Source organism: Podarcis muralis, chromosome 18 (genome assembly GCF_964188315.1).
Source record: "Podarcis muralis chromosome 18, rPodMur119.hap1.1, whole genome shotgun sequence".
Taxonomy (NCBI): Eukaryota; Metazoa; Chordata; class Lepidosauria; order Squamata; family Lacertidae; genus Podarcis; species Podarcis muralis.
Genome location: NC_135672.1, coordinates 9324807 through 9338759, shown reverse-complemented (window position 1 = coordinate 9338759; position 13953 = coordinate 9324807). Strand labels below are relative to the sequence as shown.

General features: G+C 47.4%; 1 protein-coding gene across 3 annotated transcripts in view; it reads right to left on the bottom strand.

Annotated features, from left to right (window-relative positions):
• Positions 1 to 1715: 1715 nt before the first annotated feature.
• Positions 1716 to 13953, bottom strand: part of CERS4 (ceramide synthase 4) — a 94398-nt gene continuing 82160 nt past the window's right edge. For all 3 annotated transcript variants that reach the window (XM_028713529.2, XM_028713528.2, XM_077921932.1), the window contains exons 5-11: positions 11948 to 12005; positions 11569 to 11619; positions 9876 to 9968; positions 8213 to 8341; positions 6035 to 6141; positions 4023 to 4179; positions 1716 to 3072 (exon numbers count right to left, since the gene is read on the bottom strand). In XM_028713529.2, coding sequence (XP_028569362.2) covers positions 2884 to 3072; positions 4023 to 4179; positions 6035 to 6141; positions 8213 to 8341; positions 9876 to 9968; positions 11569 to 11619; positions 11948 to 12005 — 784 coding nt within the window. In that variant the 3' untranslated portion in view covers positions 1716 to 2883. The remainder of the gene's footprint in view (positions 3073 to 4022; positions 4180 to 6034; positions 6142 to 8212; positions 8342 to 9875; positions 9969 to 11568; positions 11620 to 11947; positions 12006 to 13953) is intronic.

The window sequence follows — 13953 nt, the reverse complement described above, 5'->3', positions numbered from 1 at the left end:
CCTGACACTCCACTTCCAGCAGAGCTTTGCTTATGGAAATGCCAATTATTGACCAAAGGTGAAGAGAACCTCGGTGCTGTGGTTTTTTTAAAGAGATCTATGAAGCGGGGAGGACAGTGAAAACAATGCCAACGTATTTAACATTTGGCAAACCTCGGGTTTTGGATAGTACATAGGTAGACGACTCGCAGAAACCTGGGGCTCAATTTTCCAAACCGTTTTGTGGCTATGGTGGCACGTTGACCAGAAGTCATATATTTAGAATTAACTCTGGAAGTGACTACAGTGTTGGTACTTGGTACTCAAACAACTTGGAACCCAAACACTGCAAACCCGGAAGTGTATTCCGGTTCGCAAACTTTTTTCGGAAGCCGAACATGCTCCGTTTTGAGTGTTACGCTTTTGTTTTGAATGTTACGCTCCCAATTTGAGTGCCATGCTGACGTCTGTTTTTGCTATGAATTATGACTCTTTTTGTTTGTCAATGGTCTCGTTAGATAGTAAGATTCATGTTGAATTGCTGTTTTAGGGGTTGGTTTTAAAAGTCTGGAAAGGATTAATCCGTTTTGCATTACTTTCAATGGGAAAGCGCGCCTTGGTTTTGGAACGCTTTGGTTTTGGAACGGACTTCTGGAAAGGATTAAGTTTGAGAACCGAGGTACCACTGTACTTCATTCTGACCACATTAAGCCTCCTGACGGATATGTTGCTTTAGGAGGTTTACAGTTTGGTCAACATCGAGAATATATTTCCAGAGTTGACGCTAAATACATTACTTCTGGTCAATGAAACATCATAGCCATGAAAATTTGTGTCTCAGGCTTTTTTAGACTCACCAACCCATGTGCCATCCAAAAGCAAAGGGATGAATTGGTTGCCAAAATTAAATATTTCAGTTCTCCCACCCCATGAATGAATATGTTGGGGACAGACAAGGGCTGTTTGTTTTCATCTCAGTCTATCTGTAGGGCTTCCTATTTTGGCTGTCCTCTTTTGGAAACTGTACGCTGGGGAACCCGGTGCCTTTCAGATATGGTTGTGACCTCCAACATCAGCCAGCACTGGTCAGAGACGATGGGGCCGAATAGGATCTCAACGGCATCTCAACCTTCCTCATCCCTAAACTTACATTGACCTCTTCCCTTGGCCAAATCCAGCCACACCTTTCTCACGATCTTACCTTCCGTGGAAATTGTGCAGCAAAGACCCCCAACCCCTTGCGGTAGGCTGTGTCATCAGGCCAGACCCACACGCCTCATCCTCCGGCGGCTCTCCAAGCCAGCTTTTTAAAGATCCCATTGGGATTCGATCTGGGTATATTTAAGAACGGCGAGAGCGCCTCTGAGCGCACACGGGGTGCGTTTCTCATAGGGCATAAGCCGAAACTGCGGTGGCGATGGTGGAAGGAGTGGGCGAGGGGAAGAAGTTTCTTCTCCTGGTATGTCCCACGGAGGACCTTACGGTCTTCAAACAAAAACATCTTGGAGGTCCCAGGCCACAGGGAGGTTAGGCTGGCCTCAACCAGAGCCAGGGCCTTTTCAGTACTGGCCCCAACTTGGTGGAACGCTCTGTCTCAAGAGACTAGGGCCCTGCAGGACCTGACATCTTTCCGGGGCCTGCAAGACAGAGCTGTTCCACCAGGCCTTTGGCCAGGGCACAGCCTGACTCCCTCCTTTGGCAATCTTCACAGTGGCTAGCCCAATGGTTGCCATCAATTTGATTTGGAGTCATTTTTTAATGAAATGATTTTAGAATGTTGCATTCTTTTACTGTTGTTAGCCGCCCTGAGCCCGGCTTCGGCTGGGGAGGGCGGGATATAAATAAAAATTTATTATTATTATTATTATTATTCGTGTTTCCGACGGGGATGCGCTAAGAGCGAGCACATTAAAATGGAGAGAGGCAAATAGTTTTTTTGCATTTTGTTTTGCTTTTCTTATCTGCAATGACTTTATTGGTTCCAGCAATTTAGTGCACCCTCTCCCTGTCTAGGTCACTGGAATGGGGACCCCACCTCTTCCCTGTGCTCCCCCCCCCCCCGCAACCCGTGCTCAGGAAGAGGTCAAGTCCTCTTTTCCCTCGGGATTAGCCAGTGGTCCGCTCAACACAGGCGTAAGACGCTCACACAAGAAGCAGCAGCGGCAGCGGCAGCAGCAGCAACAGCAACAGCAACACCATCCCCTCATCGTCTCGTTCCTTCTCCCCATAGAGACAGCAGTGTCCTTCTCGCTCCCTCTCCTGGAGCGCGGCTTCAAAACACAGGCCTTCGACAGCATCCTCCGTCCAACGGCGACCCACCGACGACTTGCCTCTTCCTTCTTGGCTAACCCCATAACCCACCGCAAAACAAACACACCCAGGCAGACCGAGGACTCGGTACCCGCGTCGCCTTAAGACGCATCGCCGCGTCCCCTCGAGGCGGAGGCTCGGCCCAGCTTCTGCGAAGACGTCATTGCCTCCCCATCCCACCCCTTTTGATTCAGGAGCTGGGGTCCCTTGTTTTTTAACCCGTCCAGCTGGCTGAAGAAGCGAAAACAACCGATTGGGTGGGATTCGAACGGGTCCCTCGCCCACCCAGCAGCCTTGCCAAGCTGTACTCAGGACCGGCTGAATAGAACGGGGGAAGGCTGCCTTTACATTCCGCCCAACGTCACCCCTCCCCGCCAGACCTCGCGGCGACCGACGCCGCCCACAGGATAATATTGCGAAAAGAAGCACGGTCCTTTTGTTGGTTTGGTTTTCTTGTTCCTGGAGGGAGCAGAGATTCAGCTAGGAGGCTATGTTCGCGCCCTCGCGGGCCTACAAGAAGGAAAGATCAAGCTGGTATGGACACGGGGGCAGGGTTGGTTAAGGGGGTGGGCAGTCGATGGCGCCAGGCTTGAGTTATCTGGTTTTGGCGTCTCCGTTGGCGGCGGGGCTCCTGCCGTTCAGTTGCAGCGGGGGCTCCTTGCCGATGCAGCTGCCGCTGGCCTCCGAGTGGATGGCGCCATTCCTCTTGGCTTCCTTCACTTGCCCTGCCTCGTCGTCGCCCTTCTCGCTTTCGTCCGAGTCGCTCCGGAGATCCTTCTCCATCTGCCGGGAGAGAAATAGCTTTGGTCAATGGCGGCGGCTGCCCCTTTCCCTCTTCTCTGCTTGGGCGGTTCGATTTGGAGTGCTGGCAAGGAGCATTCCTTGACCAGGGCTGGATGAACCATAGCGCAAAATCAACCCGTGCTTTAGGCAGCAAGGGCACCACAGAAATCTCCCATTGTCACGATCGTCTCCACCCCCATCGTCCAGTCCGGACGCTGAGGTCCAGTGCCGAGGGCCTTCTGGTGGTTCCCTCGCTGCGAGAAGCCAGGTTACATGGAACCAGGCAGAGGGCCTTCTCGGTGGTGGCACCTGCCCTGTGGAACGCGCTCCCACCAGATGTCAAAGACATTCTGGTTATCTCTCGCTTGGACTACTGCAATGCGCTCTACGTGGGGCTACCTTTGAAGGTGACCCGGAAACTACAACTAATCCAGAATGCGGCAGCCAGACTGGGGACTGGGAGTCGCCGCCGAGACCACATAACACCGGTCTTGCAAGACCTGCATTGGCTCCCAGTACGTTTCCGAGCACAATTCAAAGTGTTGGTGCTGACCTTTAAAGTCCTAAACGGCCTCGGTCCAGTATACCTGAAGGAGCGTCTCCATCCCCATCATCCAGCCCGGACACTGAGGTCCAGCGCCGAGGGCCTTCTGGCGGTTCCCTTGCTGCGAGAAGCCAAGTTACAGGGAACCAGGCAGAGGGCCTTCTCGGTGGTGGCACCTGCCCCGTGGAATGCCCTCCCAACAGATGTAAAAGAGAAAAACAACTACCAGACTTTTAGAAGACATCTAAAATTCTTCTGGGCGGCTTCCAACAGAATATTAAAATACAATAACCTATTAAACATTAAAAGCGTCCCTAAACAGGTGTCTTCTAAAAGTCCATTAAAACTTTAACTTAGGCAAACATGCTCACCCGCCCACCGACCATCGCCCAATTTCGGTCCCTACCGTGCCACTTTTGACAAACTTGTAGACCATGTGGATTATTAAGAAAGACCAGAAGATGTGGAGAAGTTGGAGAATCATCAGAAGGGCATTCATGAAGTAATAGCCGAAGAAAGGCTGGTACAGTTCCATTGAGTAGTAATACGTGTTGTAGATGACCCTGCGAGGAAGAGGAAGGGATTAATAACAACAATAGCATTGAGCAGCCCTTCCTTTAGTCTGACATCAGTTAAAGAACAACAATGCAGTTGAAAAGAAATTTCCACCACAAGCGAGTCGTAAAAATGTGCATATTGACTGAAAATAAGTGGTGTTGGCAATAAGAGTAATAAGAATATGTAAATATGGATTGATAATGGATGAAAATATATTGTTATAATAGGTTAAGACCAGAAGTTAAGATAATGAAAGAAGGCAAGGATTTGCTGAAGCAATTATATAAATGGGAATACAAAAAGGGGAGGTGTGCGGAAGTCAAGAAAATAAGCAAATGCGTTTAATAATTTCGAAAATTGAATTTGTTCTTAAACTTTTTTCTTTTTTAACTATTTTGTCTTTTTTTTGGTTTATGTATGTATTTTCTACTTGTATTTTTTCTTAGTTTATCTACATTCTGTATGTATTTTTTAAAAAATTTTGTAATTTTGTGTTTGTAACTTTCTTAATTTGCAAATTTATGTGTTTTTTCTTTTTTGTGTGAAAAATGCTTAATAAATATCTTATTAAAAAAAAAAGTGCATATTGATTGTCTAAGTCAGGGGTCAGCAAACTTTTTCAGCAGGGGGCCGGTCCACTGTCCCTCAGACCTTGGGAGGGGCGGACTATATTTTGAAGAAAAAATAATGAACGAATTCCTGTGCCCCACAAATAACCCAGAGATGCATTTTAAATAAAAGGACACATTCTACTCATGTAAAAACACGCTGATTCCTGGGCCGTCCGCGGGCCGGGTTTAGAAGGCGATTGGGCCAGATCCGGCCCCCGACCCTTAGTTTGCCTACCCATGGTCTAAGTCCAAGGCATGCCTTCCAAAAGTCCCTATTTTCCAGGGACATTTCCTGGATTTGCATTTTATGGATCAATAGTCTCGTTCGATAGGAAAATTCATGTTCAATTGCTGTTTTAGGGATTTTTTTAAAAGTCTGGAACGGATTAATCCGTTTTGCATTACTTTCTATGGGAAAGCGTGCCTTGGTTTTGGAACGCTTTGGTTTTGGAACAGACTTCCGGAACGGATTAAGTTTGAGAACCAAGGTACTACTGTATAACATAAATAGATTGGTTCAGGTCCTACCCTTAGGAGAAAATGAAATTGCTCCATCTCTCATAGAACAGCCCTTCAGACACCTATCACATATAATATCTTAATCTCCTCTTTGAGCTAAACGTAGGCAACTTCCTCAACCATTCCTCATAAGGCTTAGTTTCTAGAGGCCTGGTTGCGCTCTGCACACGTTCCAGTGTACGGATTATTCGACTGATTCGTTGATTTCTATACTGCTTAAAGGTAAAGGGACCCCTGAACATTAGGTCCAGTCGTGACCGACTCTGGGGTTGTGGCGCTCATCTCGCTTTACTGGCCGAGGGAGCCGGCGTACAGCTTCTGGGTCATGTGGCCAGCAGGACTAAGCCGCTTCTGGCGAACCAGAGCAGCGCACGGAAACACCATTTATCTTCCCGCCGGAGCGGTACCTATTTATCTACTTGCACTTTGACGTGCTTTCGAACTGCTAGGTGGGCAGGAGCAGGGACCGAGCAACGGGAGCTCACACCGTCATTGCGGGGATTCGAACCGCTGACCTTCTGATCGGCAAGTCCTAGGCTCTGTGGCTTAACCCACAGCGCCACCCGTGTCCCTTTCTATACTGCTTAATATATATCAAAAATCTCTCTAAGCGGCGTGCAAAACAACAACAACGAAGCAACAACAGACAGGTCCCACCCACCAGAACAGGGGGAAAAACGAGATTTCTCTATTTTCCAGCCCTTGAGAGATTTTAAGGTGTCTTACTTACTTGTAGGGGAAAATAACCAGGCGGGTGAAAAGGAAAACCGCAGAGAAAGTGAGGAAGAGGATGTCACATACACGACGCCATTTCAGATAGTTGAATATCTTCGTGGGCTGGAGAAGGGGGGTGGGGGGAGACGGGGAGAGGAAAACGACAGAGGGATACAAATGAGGTTTCCTTTGCAACTACTATTCAGCTTGTGACCGGACTGCAAAGTTTCTCTGAGTTTTCAGTGCAAACTCCAAAGATCACAGTGAACTGCCGTGGTGGCTTGTGTCCTTTGGGGTGGGTGGAAACCAGGGAGCCCCACAGGTAAAGGTAAAAAAAGGTAAAGGACCCCTGGATGTTTAAGTCCAGTCAAAGGTAACTATGGGGTTGCGGCGCTCATCTCGCTTTCAGGCCGAGGGAGCCGGCGTTTGTCCGCAGACAGCTTTCTGGGTCATTTGGCCGGCAGGACTAAACCGCTTCTGGTACAACGGGACACCGTGATGGAAACCAGAGCGCACAGAAATGCTGTTTACCTTCCTGCCAGAGTGGTACCTATTTATCTACTTGCGCTGGTGTGCTTTTGGACTGCTAGGTTGGCAGGAGCTGCGACAGAGCAACGGGAGCTCGCTCCATCATGGGGATTCGAACCACCGACCTTCGGATCGGCAAGCCCAAGAGGCTCCGTGGTTTAGACCACAGTGCCACCTGCGTCCCAACAGTAGGCGACACCAGAGCCACTGATTCTCATATTGCGCCCTCCTGCTCTTCCCTGCTGAGTTCTGCAAAGGGCAACTGTGAGTCTATGGAAGAGGAAGAATCTGCCCTCTCAAGTTGGCATAACCAGACAGGGCGCTTGGAGTGGCTGTGATTGATGGGGCGGTTTGCCACTCACCTTGTTATAAAATTTCAGGGTGCCCTCACATACCCGTCACACACTGCCCAGATTGTTTCAAGGTATGGCAAAAAAAAATATTTCTAAATATATCTGGCAAGGGGGAACACCCGAGAATAAAATATTGATAGATGCAAAAGAAAGAGGTTTTCCCCCCTTGCCAGATATGAGATTATATTATGAGGCATCCCGTCTTTGTTGGTTGAAGGAATGGATGACATTAGAGAATTCACATATATTAGACCTAGAAGGTCACGATAATATTTTTGGCTGGCACGCTCATCTATGGTGTGAAAGGGTGGAAGTCCAAAGGGATTGAAATCAATTTCCATCAGGAGTGGGGCCGATACAGGGAGCTGGAGTTCAGCATTCACATCTAGGTATTGGGCAAATTCACATGAGAGCATGCATCCAGGGCCGGCTTACCCATAGGTGCTAGGGGTGCGGGTCACCCAGGCAGCAGGCTCTCAGGGGCACAAGGCCGAGAGTCCAGAGCTGAGATTTGGAGTCGGGGGATTGAAGAGCCAGGCCAGCCGACAGCCGAGTGGGGCAGAGCCCATTGGAGTGCCGCAGGCTTTTCTGCTGTGGCCACTGAGGCAGCCAGCCGACTCTGCCCTTCTGGGATTGGTGGGCCATCGAGAGGCCCACCCAGCGCACGCACGCTGCTCACATGAGGCGCATAACTTCCCTGCCAAGACTCTGTGGGGATTACTCTCTTCCCACAGTGGCATAGCTGTCAACCGTCCCTTATTTGGCGGGAAACTCCCTTATCCCGGCACCGTGTCCCGCTGCTGTCCCTTATTGATGATGTCCCTTAAATTTCCCGGGTTTCAAAGGAAGCAGCTCCTCTCCCTCCCTCCCTGCCGGTCAGTGAGAAGGGAGGCTCCAACTGTGTTGCTTGGCTGCGTTGCTCACCCAATAAGGAGTCTAAGAACGACTGGAGGGTGGAGCTTGCACGCCTTGCGCCAATCAAATCGGCCGCCTTGCCTGGGGACTCGCCTTTGCTCAGTGCTTCCCAGCGGAGAGGTGACGGTGGTTTTCCTTGCTGCATCCCCTTTGCTGGGTAGCTGCGCTGTGGGAACCACCGCTTGAGGCTTCGTTTGGCTGCTGGCTGGGCTTTCTGCCTTTGGCTCGGAGGGGCTCAGAAGTTGAACCTACCTGTGCTCTGAAAATCCCTTATTTTGGCTGCTGATCCCTTATTTTCAAGGCTGCTGGTCCCTTATTTACAAATCTGTAAGTTGACAGCTATGGGCTAGGCCAGCCCCTCTCGGTTTCCCCCCTTCTGGGGCAGGGGTGTCGCTTACCTCCAGGAAGCAATCGGACGCATCGTGGATGACCATGACGAGGGTACCAATACGGATGTAGTTGGCACAGTACGAGAAGCTGATGAGGAAAATCGTGGCTGCATGGTGGACAATTTGCTCGCTGAAGTCCTGTAGTGGCGGGGGAAGAGGAAACAGCAATGGACCGTGTTAAGTTGTGGGCGAACATATCAGACGACACAGCGATTCTTCAAACAGCTCTTGTTTATTCAGAGGCCAGAACAGAACTGAACTGAAGGGTTCAGTCAGCCTGCTTATATAGAGCTCCAGTACAACGTAACTGTAACAATTTTCTAAAACTATCCAATCACTGAACGTCACTTTCGATCCCTTATTTGCATAACTATCTACAGTATCCCCCTGCTGGCCCAGGGTGAGAACTTCAGTACATAACAGAACGGCTGAGGATGCGAGATGGATATATCGTTGGTATCTAACTGGCAAAAACGTATACAGTGGTACCTCAGGTTACATACGCTTCAGGTTACATACGCTTCAGGTTACATACGCTTCAGGTTACAGACTCCGCTAACCCAGAAATAGTGCTTCAGGTTAAGAACTTTGCTTCAGGATGAGAACAGAAATCGTGCTCCAGCGGCGCAGCAGCAACAACGTGAGGCCCCATTAGCTAAAGTGGTGCTTCAGGTTAAGAACAGTTTCAGGTTAAGAACGGACCTCCAGAACGAATTAAGTACTTAACCCGAGGTACCACTGTACTTAATTCATTCATTCCCCCTCTTTCTGCGGTTCCTTAAATTTATTTCCAACATCTTCTGCATACTCAAATTAAATTAATTTGCTCATTCATTCATCTACTAATATCACCCTATTTCAGGCACGGCCAATCCTGGCCCTCCAGCTGCTTCGGGACTACAACTCCCATCATCCCTAGCTAACAGGACTAGTGGTCAGGGATGATGGGAGTTGTAGTCCCAAAACATCTGGAGGGCCAAGTTGGCCAAGCCGGCCCTTTTTACTCAAGTCTAATGTGCCATCGAATCTAATGCGCATCTTAAATTTCCAGAACTTTGAAACCACCCCCCTGAAAGAGGTATGTAAATGTACCAATGCGTGCCTTAATTTCCGCGAACATACCGTATTTTTTGCTCTAGAAGACTCACTTTTCCCCTCCTAAAAAGTAAGGGGAATTGTGTGTGCGTCTTATGGGGCCAATGCAGGCTGCGCAGCTATCCCAGAAGCCCGAACAGCAAGAGGGATCGCTGCTTTCACTGCTCAGCGATCCCTCTTGCTGTTCTGGCTTCTGAGATTCAGCATATTTTTTTTCTTGTTTTCCTCCTCCAAAAACTAGGTGCGTCTTGTGGTCTGGTGAGTCTTATAGAGCGGAAAATACGGTGATTTGGCCGAAAAAAGCGAGTGTTCGAGTAAACGTGGTATTCATCAGGGGGAGGTTTTCACTTGGCGCCTACAGACAGGCAAGGAAGGCGCCCGGTGAGCGTCCCTTGGGAGAGCGTTCCACAGACGGGGAGCCACCACAGAAAAGGCCCCGTTCTCGTGTTGCGAGGAGGCAGACAAAGAAGGGCCTCAGAGAATGAACGTAGAGTCTGGGACGGTTTATAGGGAGAGAAGCATTTCTTATGTTGTTTGAGTCTCGACTGACTGCCTCCCGTCCAATGCTTCTACTTACCTTTCGCTTGATGTCGAAAGGCAGCGTGAAAACCAGCGAGCAATAGAACGAGAGTTCCAACATGTAGTAGCTGAAGATGGAGGGGAGAAGAGGCTGCGGGGCCAGAAACGAGAGGCGTAGGAAGGAGAGAGAGAAGGAACGTTATTCCGATAAATCTGAAAACGCATCTCAAGGCTAGATTACCGCCGTGGGCTTTGCGTGGGGCTGCCCTTGGGCCTGGTCTGGAATCTCAGTCCGTTTGCATTTCATAATAATAATAATAATAATAATAATAATAATAATAATTTTTATTTATACCCCCCTCTCCCCAGCCCAGGCCGGGCTCAGGGCGGCTCACAAGCAATAATAAAAACAAGTTGAATGAATACAACTTAAAAACAAGATTAAATTGCAATATTAAAATAGTAGCGGGGAAATGAATGAAACAAGACGCTGTATTGTTTTTTAATATTCGTTTGGAAGCTGCCCAGAGTGCCTGGGGAAACCCAGCCAGATGGGCGGGGTATAAATTTATTTTTATTTTTATTATTACCTCTGTCAGCCATAGCAATAAAGCAGGCATGTCTGCTTTATTGCTATGGCTGACACAGGTAATAATTTGGCCTTCAACCCTAAAAAAACCTCAACAACTTCAATCCTGAAACTTCAACAACTTTGGTTGACCCTCATTAAATCTGCCCCTCTTTGAAAAAAGTTTGGGCACCCCTGCAAAGCAACACGACGATAAACCAAGAATAGAAATAAAAAGTCAATTATATAAAACGCATTTTAGGGTTTTGAATCAATAGTCAAATAGTGGATGTTATTCTGATTGCCCCAGCTAAAAACCTTGCGGCCTTTGCTGTCGCCTTCTCATCTTGATCTGCCAAGAGAAAGGACGCTGTGGCAGTGGCTGGGCAACCCGGAATGGAAAATAAAAGAAGGGTGATAATCTCATTCCTCAAGTCTTTATAAAGAGTGCAAGCCAGAAGGGCATGTGCCACCGATTTGGTACTGCCATCTCCACAGGGACATAAGCGTTTTCCGTGTGGAATCTGTTGGAATCGTCCCTCAAAGTCCAGCCGAGGGCAAGACATTCAATCTTGTGAGAGTAAAATCCCGTCTATGTTTTAGAATTGCTAGGTTATGCAGAGAGGGTGCCGGAGAGTCGAAATGGGAAGGTGGAAAATAGTCGTACCACGGGCAAAATTTCCTTATCGTGGCCAAGTTGTTCTGACGCTCGATTATCATTTAGGCGCTGACAAATTGGACCGTTTGCTTTACTAAAACCCAAAGTGAGTACCGTATTTTTCGCTCTATAAGACGCACCAGACACAAGACGCACCTAGTTTTTGGAGGAGGAAAACAAGAAAAAAAATATCTGAATCTCAGAAGCCAGAACAGCAGGGCAAGCAGCAATCCCTCTTGCTGTTCTGGCTTCTGGGATAGCTGCGCAGCTTGCAATCGCTCCATAAGACACTCACACATTTCCCCTTTTAGGAGGGAAAAAGTGAGTCTTATAGAGCAAAAAATACGGTACGTGTTGTGGGGATAAACCACAAGAGTGAAGTGTCTGATGGACAACTTTAGCCCAGTCGCTCTTGCGACAATCTTGCAGCAGATTCTTAGTGCAGAAAGTATTGATCTGATGTGTAGAGATCTTTCCTATTCTGATTAATTCAAGAAGGTGCTCGGAAGCTTCTCGGCTGCTTACCTGTTGTGGATACCTGACCCAACACTCGCGGTGGTCCCAGAACCAGGGTTTCTGCAAGGAGACAAAAATCTGTAAGAATAATTGCACATTTCTCTATTGTCCCATATGCCCCATAGGAAAAGGGGGGGGGGCAGCCTGCCTTTTGGATAAGGAGCTACAAAACTGAAAAGTTTCCCTTCAGATGTGAAGGAAATAAGTAGCTATCTTATCTTTAAAAGACATCTGAAGGCAGCCCTGTTTAGAGAAGTTTTTAATATTTAATGCTGTACTGTTTTTAACACTCAATTGGGAGCCGCCCAGAGTGGCTGGGGAAACTCTGCCAGGTGGGCGGGGTACAAATAATAAATTATTATTATAAAGTGTTGTTGTTGCAACTCACGTCGTGAAGGACTGCCAAACCGGTGCAAAAGGACGTGTAGTAAAACGTGCACCTCCAGCTGGAAGAGAATAAGAAAAATCAGGGCAGATCTGTGAATTCATGACTTGGGAGAAGGACTAAGTCAGACGAACACTGGAGTCCAATGGATACAACTTGTTTGTTTGTTTTTTGTTGTTGTTGTTTAGTCGTTTAGTCGTGTCCGCCTCTTCGTGACCCCCTGGACCAGAGCACGCCAGGCACCTCTGTCCTCCACTACCTCCCGCAGTTTGGTCAAACTCATGCTGGTAACCTCGAAAACACTATCTAACCATCTCGCCCTCTGTCGTCCCCTTCTCCTTGTGCCCTCCATCTTTCCCAACATCAGGGTCTTCTCCAGGGAGTCTTCTCTTCTCATGAGGTGGCCAAAGTCTTGGAGCCTCAGCTTCAGGATCTGTCCTTCCAGTGAACACTCAGGGCTGATTTCCTTCCGAATGGAGAGGTTTGATCTTCTTGCAGTCCATGGGACTCTCAAGAGTCTCCTCCAGCACCAGAATTCAAAAGCATCCATTCTTTGGCCATCAGCCTTCTTTATGGTCCAGCTCTCACTTCCATACATCACTACTGGGAAAACCATGGCTTTAACTATACGGACCTTTGTTGGCAAGGTGACGTCTCTACTTCTCTTCTTCTTGTTTGTTTTAATAAATCATAAATTTTATTAGTATTTTCCACACACGAAAAATGTAAAAAAATAACAACACACGAAGCACAAAAACCAGCATATCAAAAAACCAAACAAATCCATATTTTACAAGTTAATAATATAAACACTAAAAAGAAAAACAAACATTGATTTCCATCAATCCCACAGCACCTCCTTTATTGTATCATCCTGTTTTCCTGATCATCTCTATCCTAGCATCTAGGTATAAATCCCTCTTTCTTATCCTTTCACTTCACAAGGTTATTCCAGACTCGGCCAGATTTCTGTCCTCGAACCTTGGCTTTTAAGGTATTCATTTAGGCACTCCCATTCCTTTTTCACTTCACTTTTTGGTTTTCGTCTTCTTATATCTGTCAATTTGGCTAATTCTAAATATTCTGAAAGCTTACATAACCATTCTCCCCTAGTGGGTAACTGATTCCCTTCACTGGATACTGTGATAGGAATTTTATGGTCTTAGATATATGGTAATGTTCGTAAGTGTACCAACCAAGCACGTACATAGATCAGCACAGGAAGACCGACCTGGAACCATTTTGATTCCCAAACTGATCAAATGTTTTCTCTGCAAGGTCAAAGTGGAAAAGCCTCCCCATTGTCTTTTCCTTCACAAATCCTGTCTTAAGGGTATGTCTGTGTTTGAATAGGGTGTGAGCCTGTGACATGACCCAGGAACTAAATATTTATCACTACAAAAGAATGGCCAGGCTCCCCAGGCAATCCAATCAAGTAACCTGCCAGACAGGAGATAAACAACAACAGGAGTAAACAATATTCAAATTTCTGTTTTAGACCGCCTTTTCTGTGATGTAGGTGTGATGTATCTGAGGGGTGGTCTTAGGTTACACCCCTTCTGTGATGTATGTATGATGTTTCTGGGGGTGGTCTTGATCTACAGGGGGGCAATTTCAAAAGTCTTTATAAGGCCTTGCACACCATTTTTCTGGGTCCCTCCTCTATCCTGCGGGTGAGGGGAGCACCCTGTTGCAACGGATCAATAAAGATCAGGCTTATTGGCTGCTTTGCTTCTCAATATTCTTTTGTTGGCCTCTGTTATTCTCTCCTACCAATGGGGAACCTATGTAAGGACTCTATATGGGCTCTTGGATACCCCATAAGGGAAAAGAGCAATTTTTGTTTACAACAATACAACTTGAGTTCTCCCAATATTCCACAAAGCGGTTTAGTCTATCAGGGCACATTTTTTATATGCTAACTTGGCTAATATGTGGGATTTTGTTGTTGTTGTTGTTATGCACACTGCTTCCTAGTAGAATTACTTTTGGTTACGTGACTGGAGATC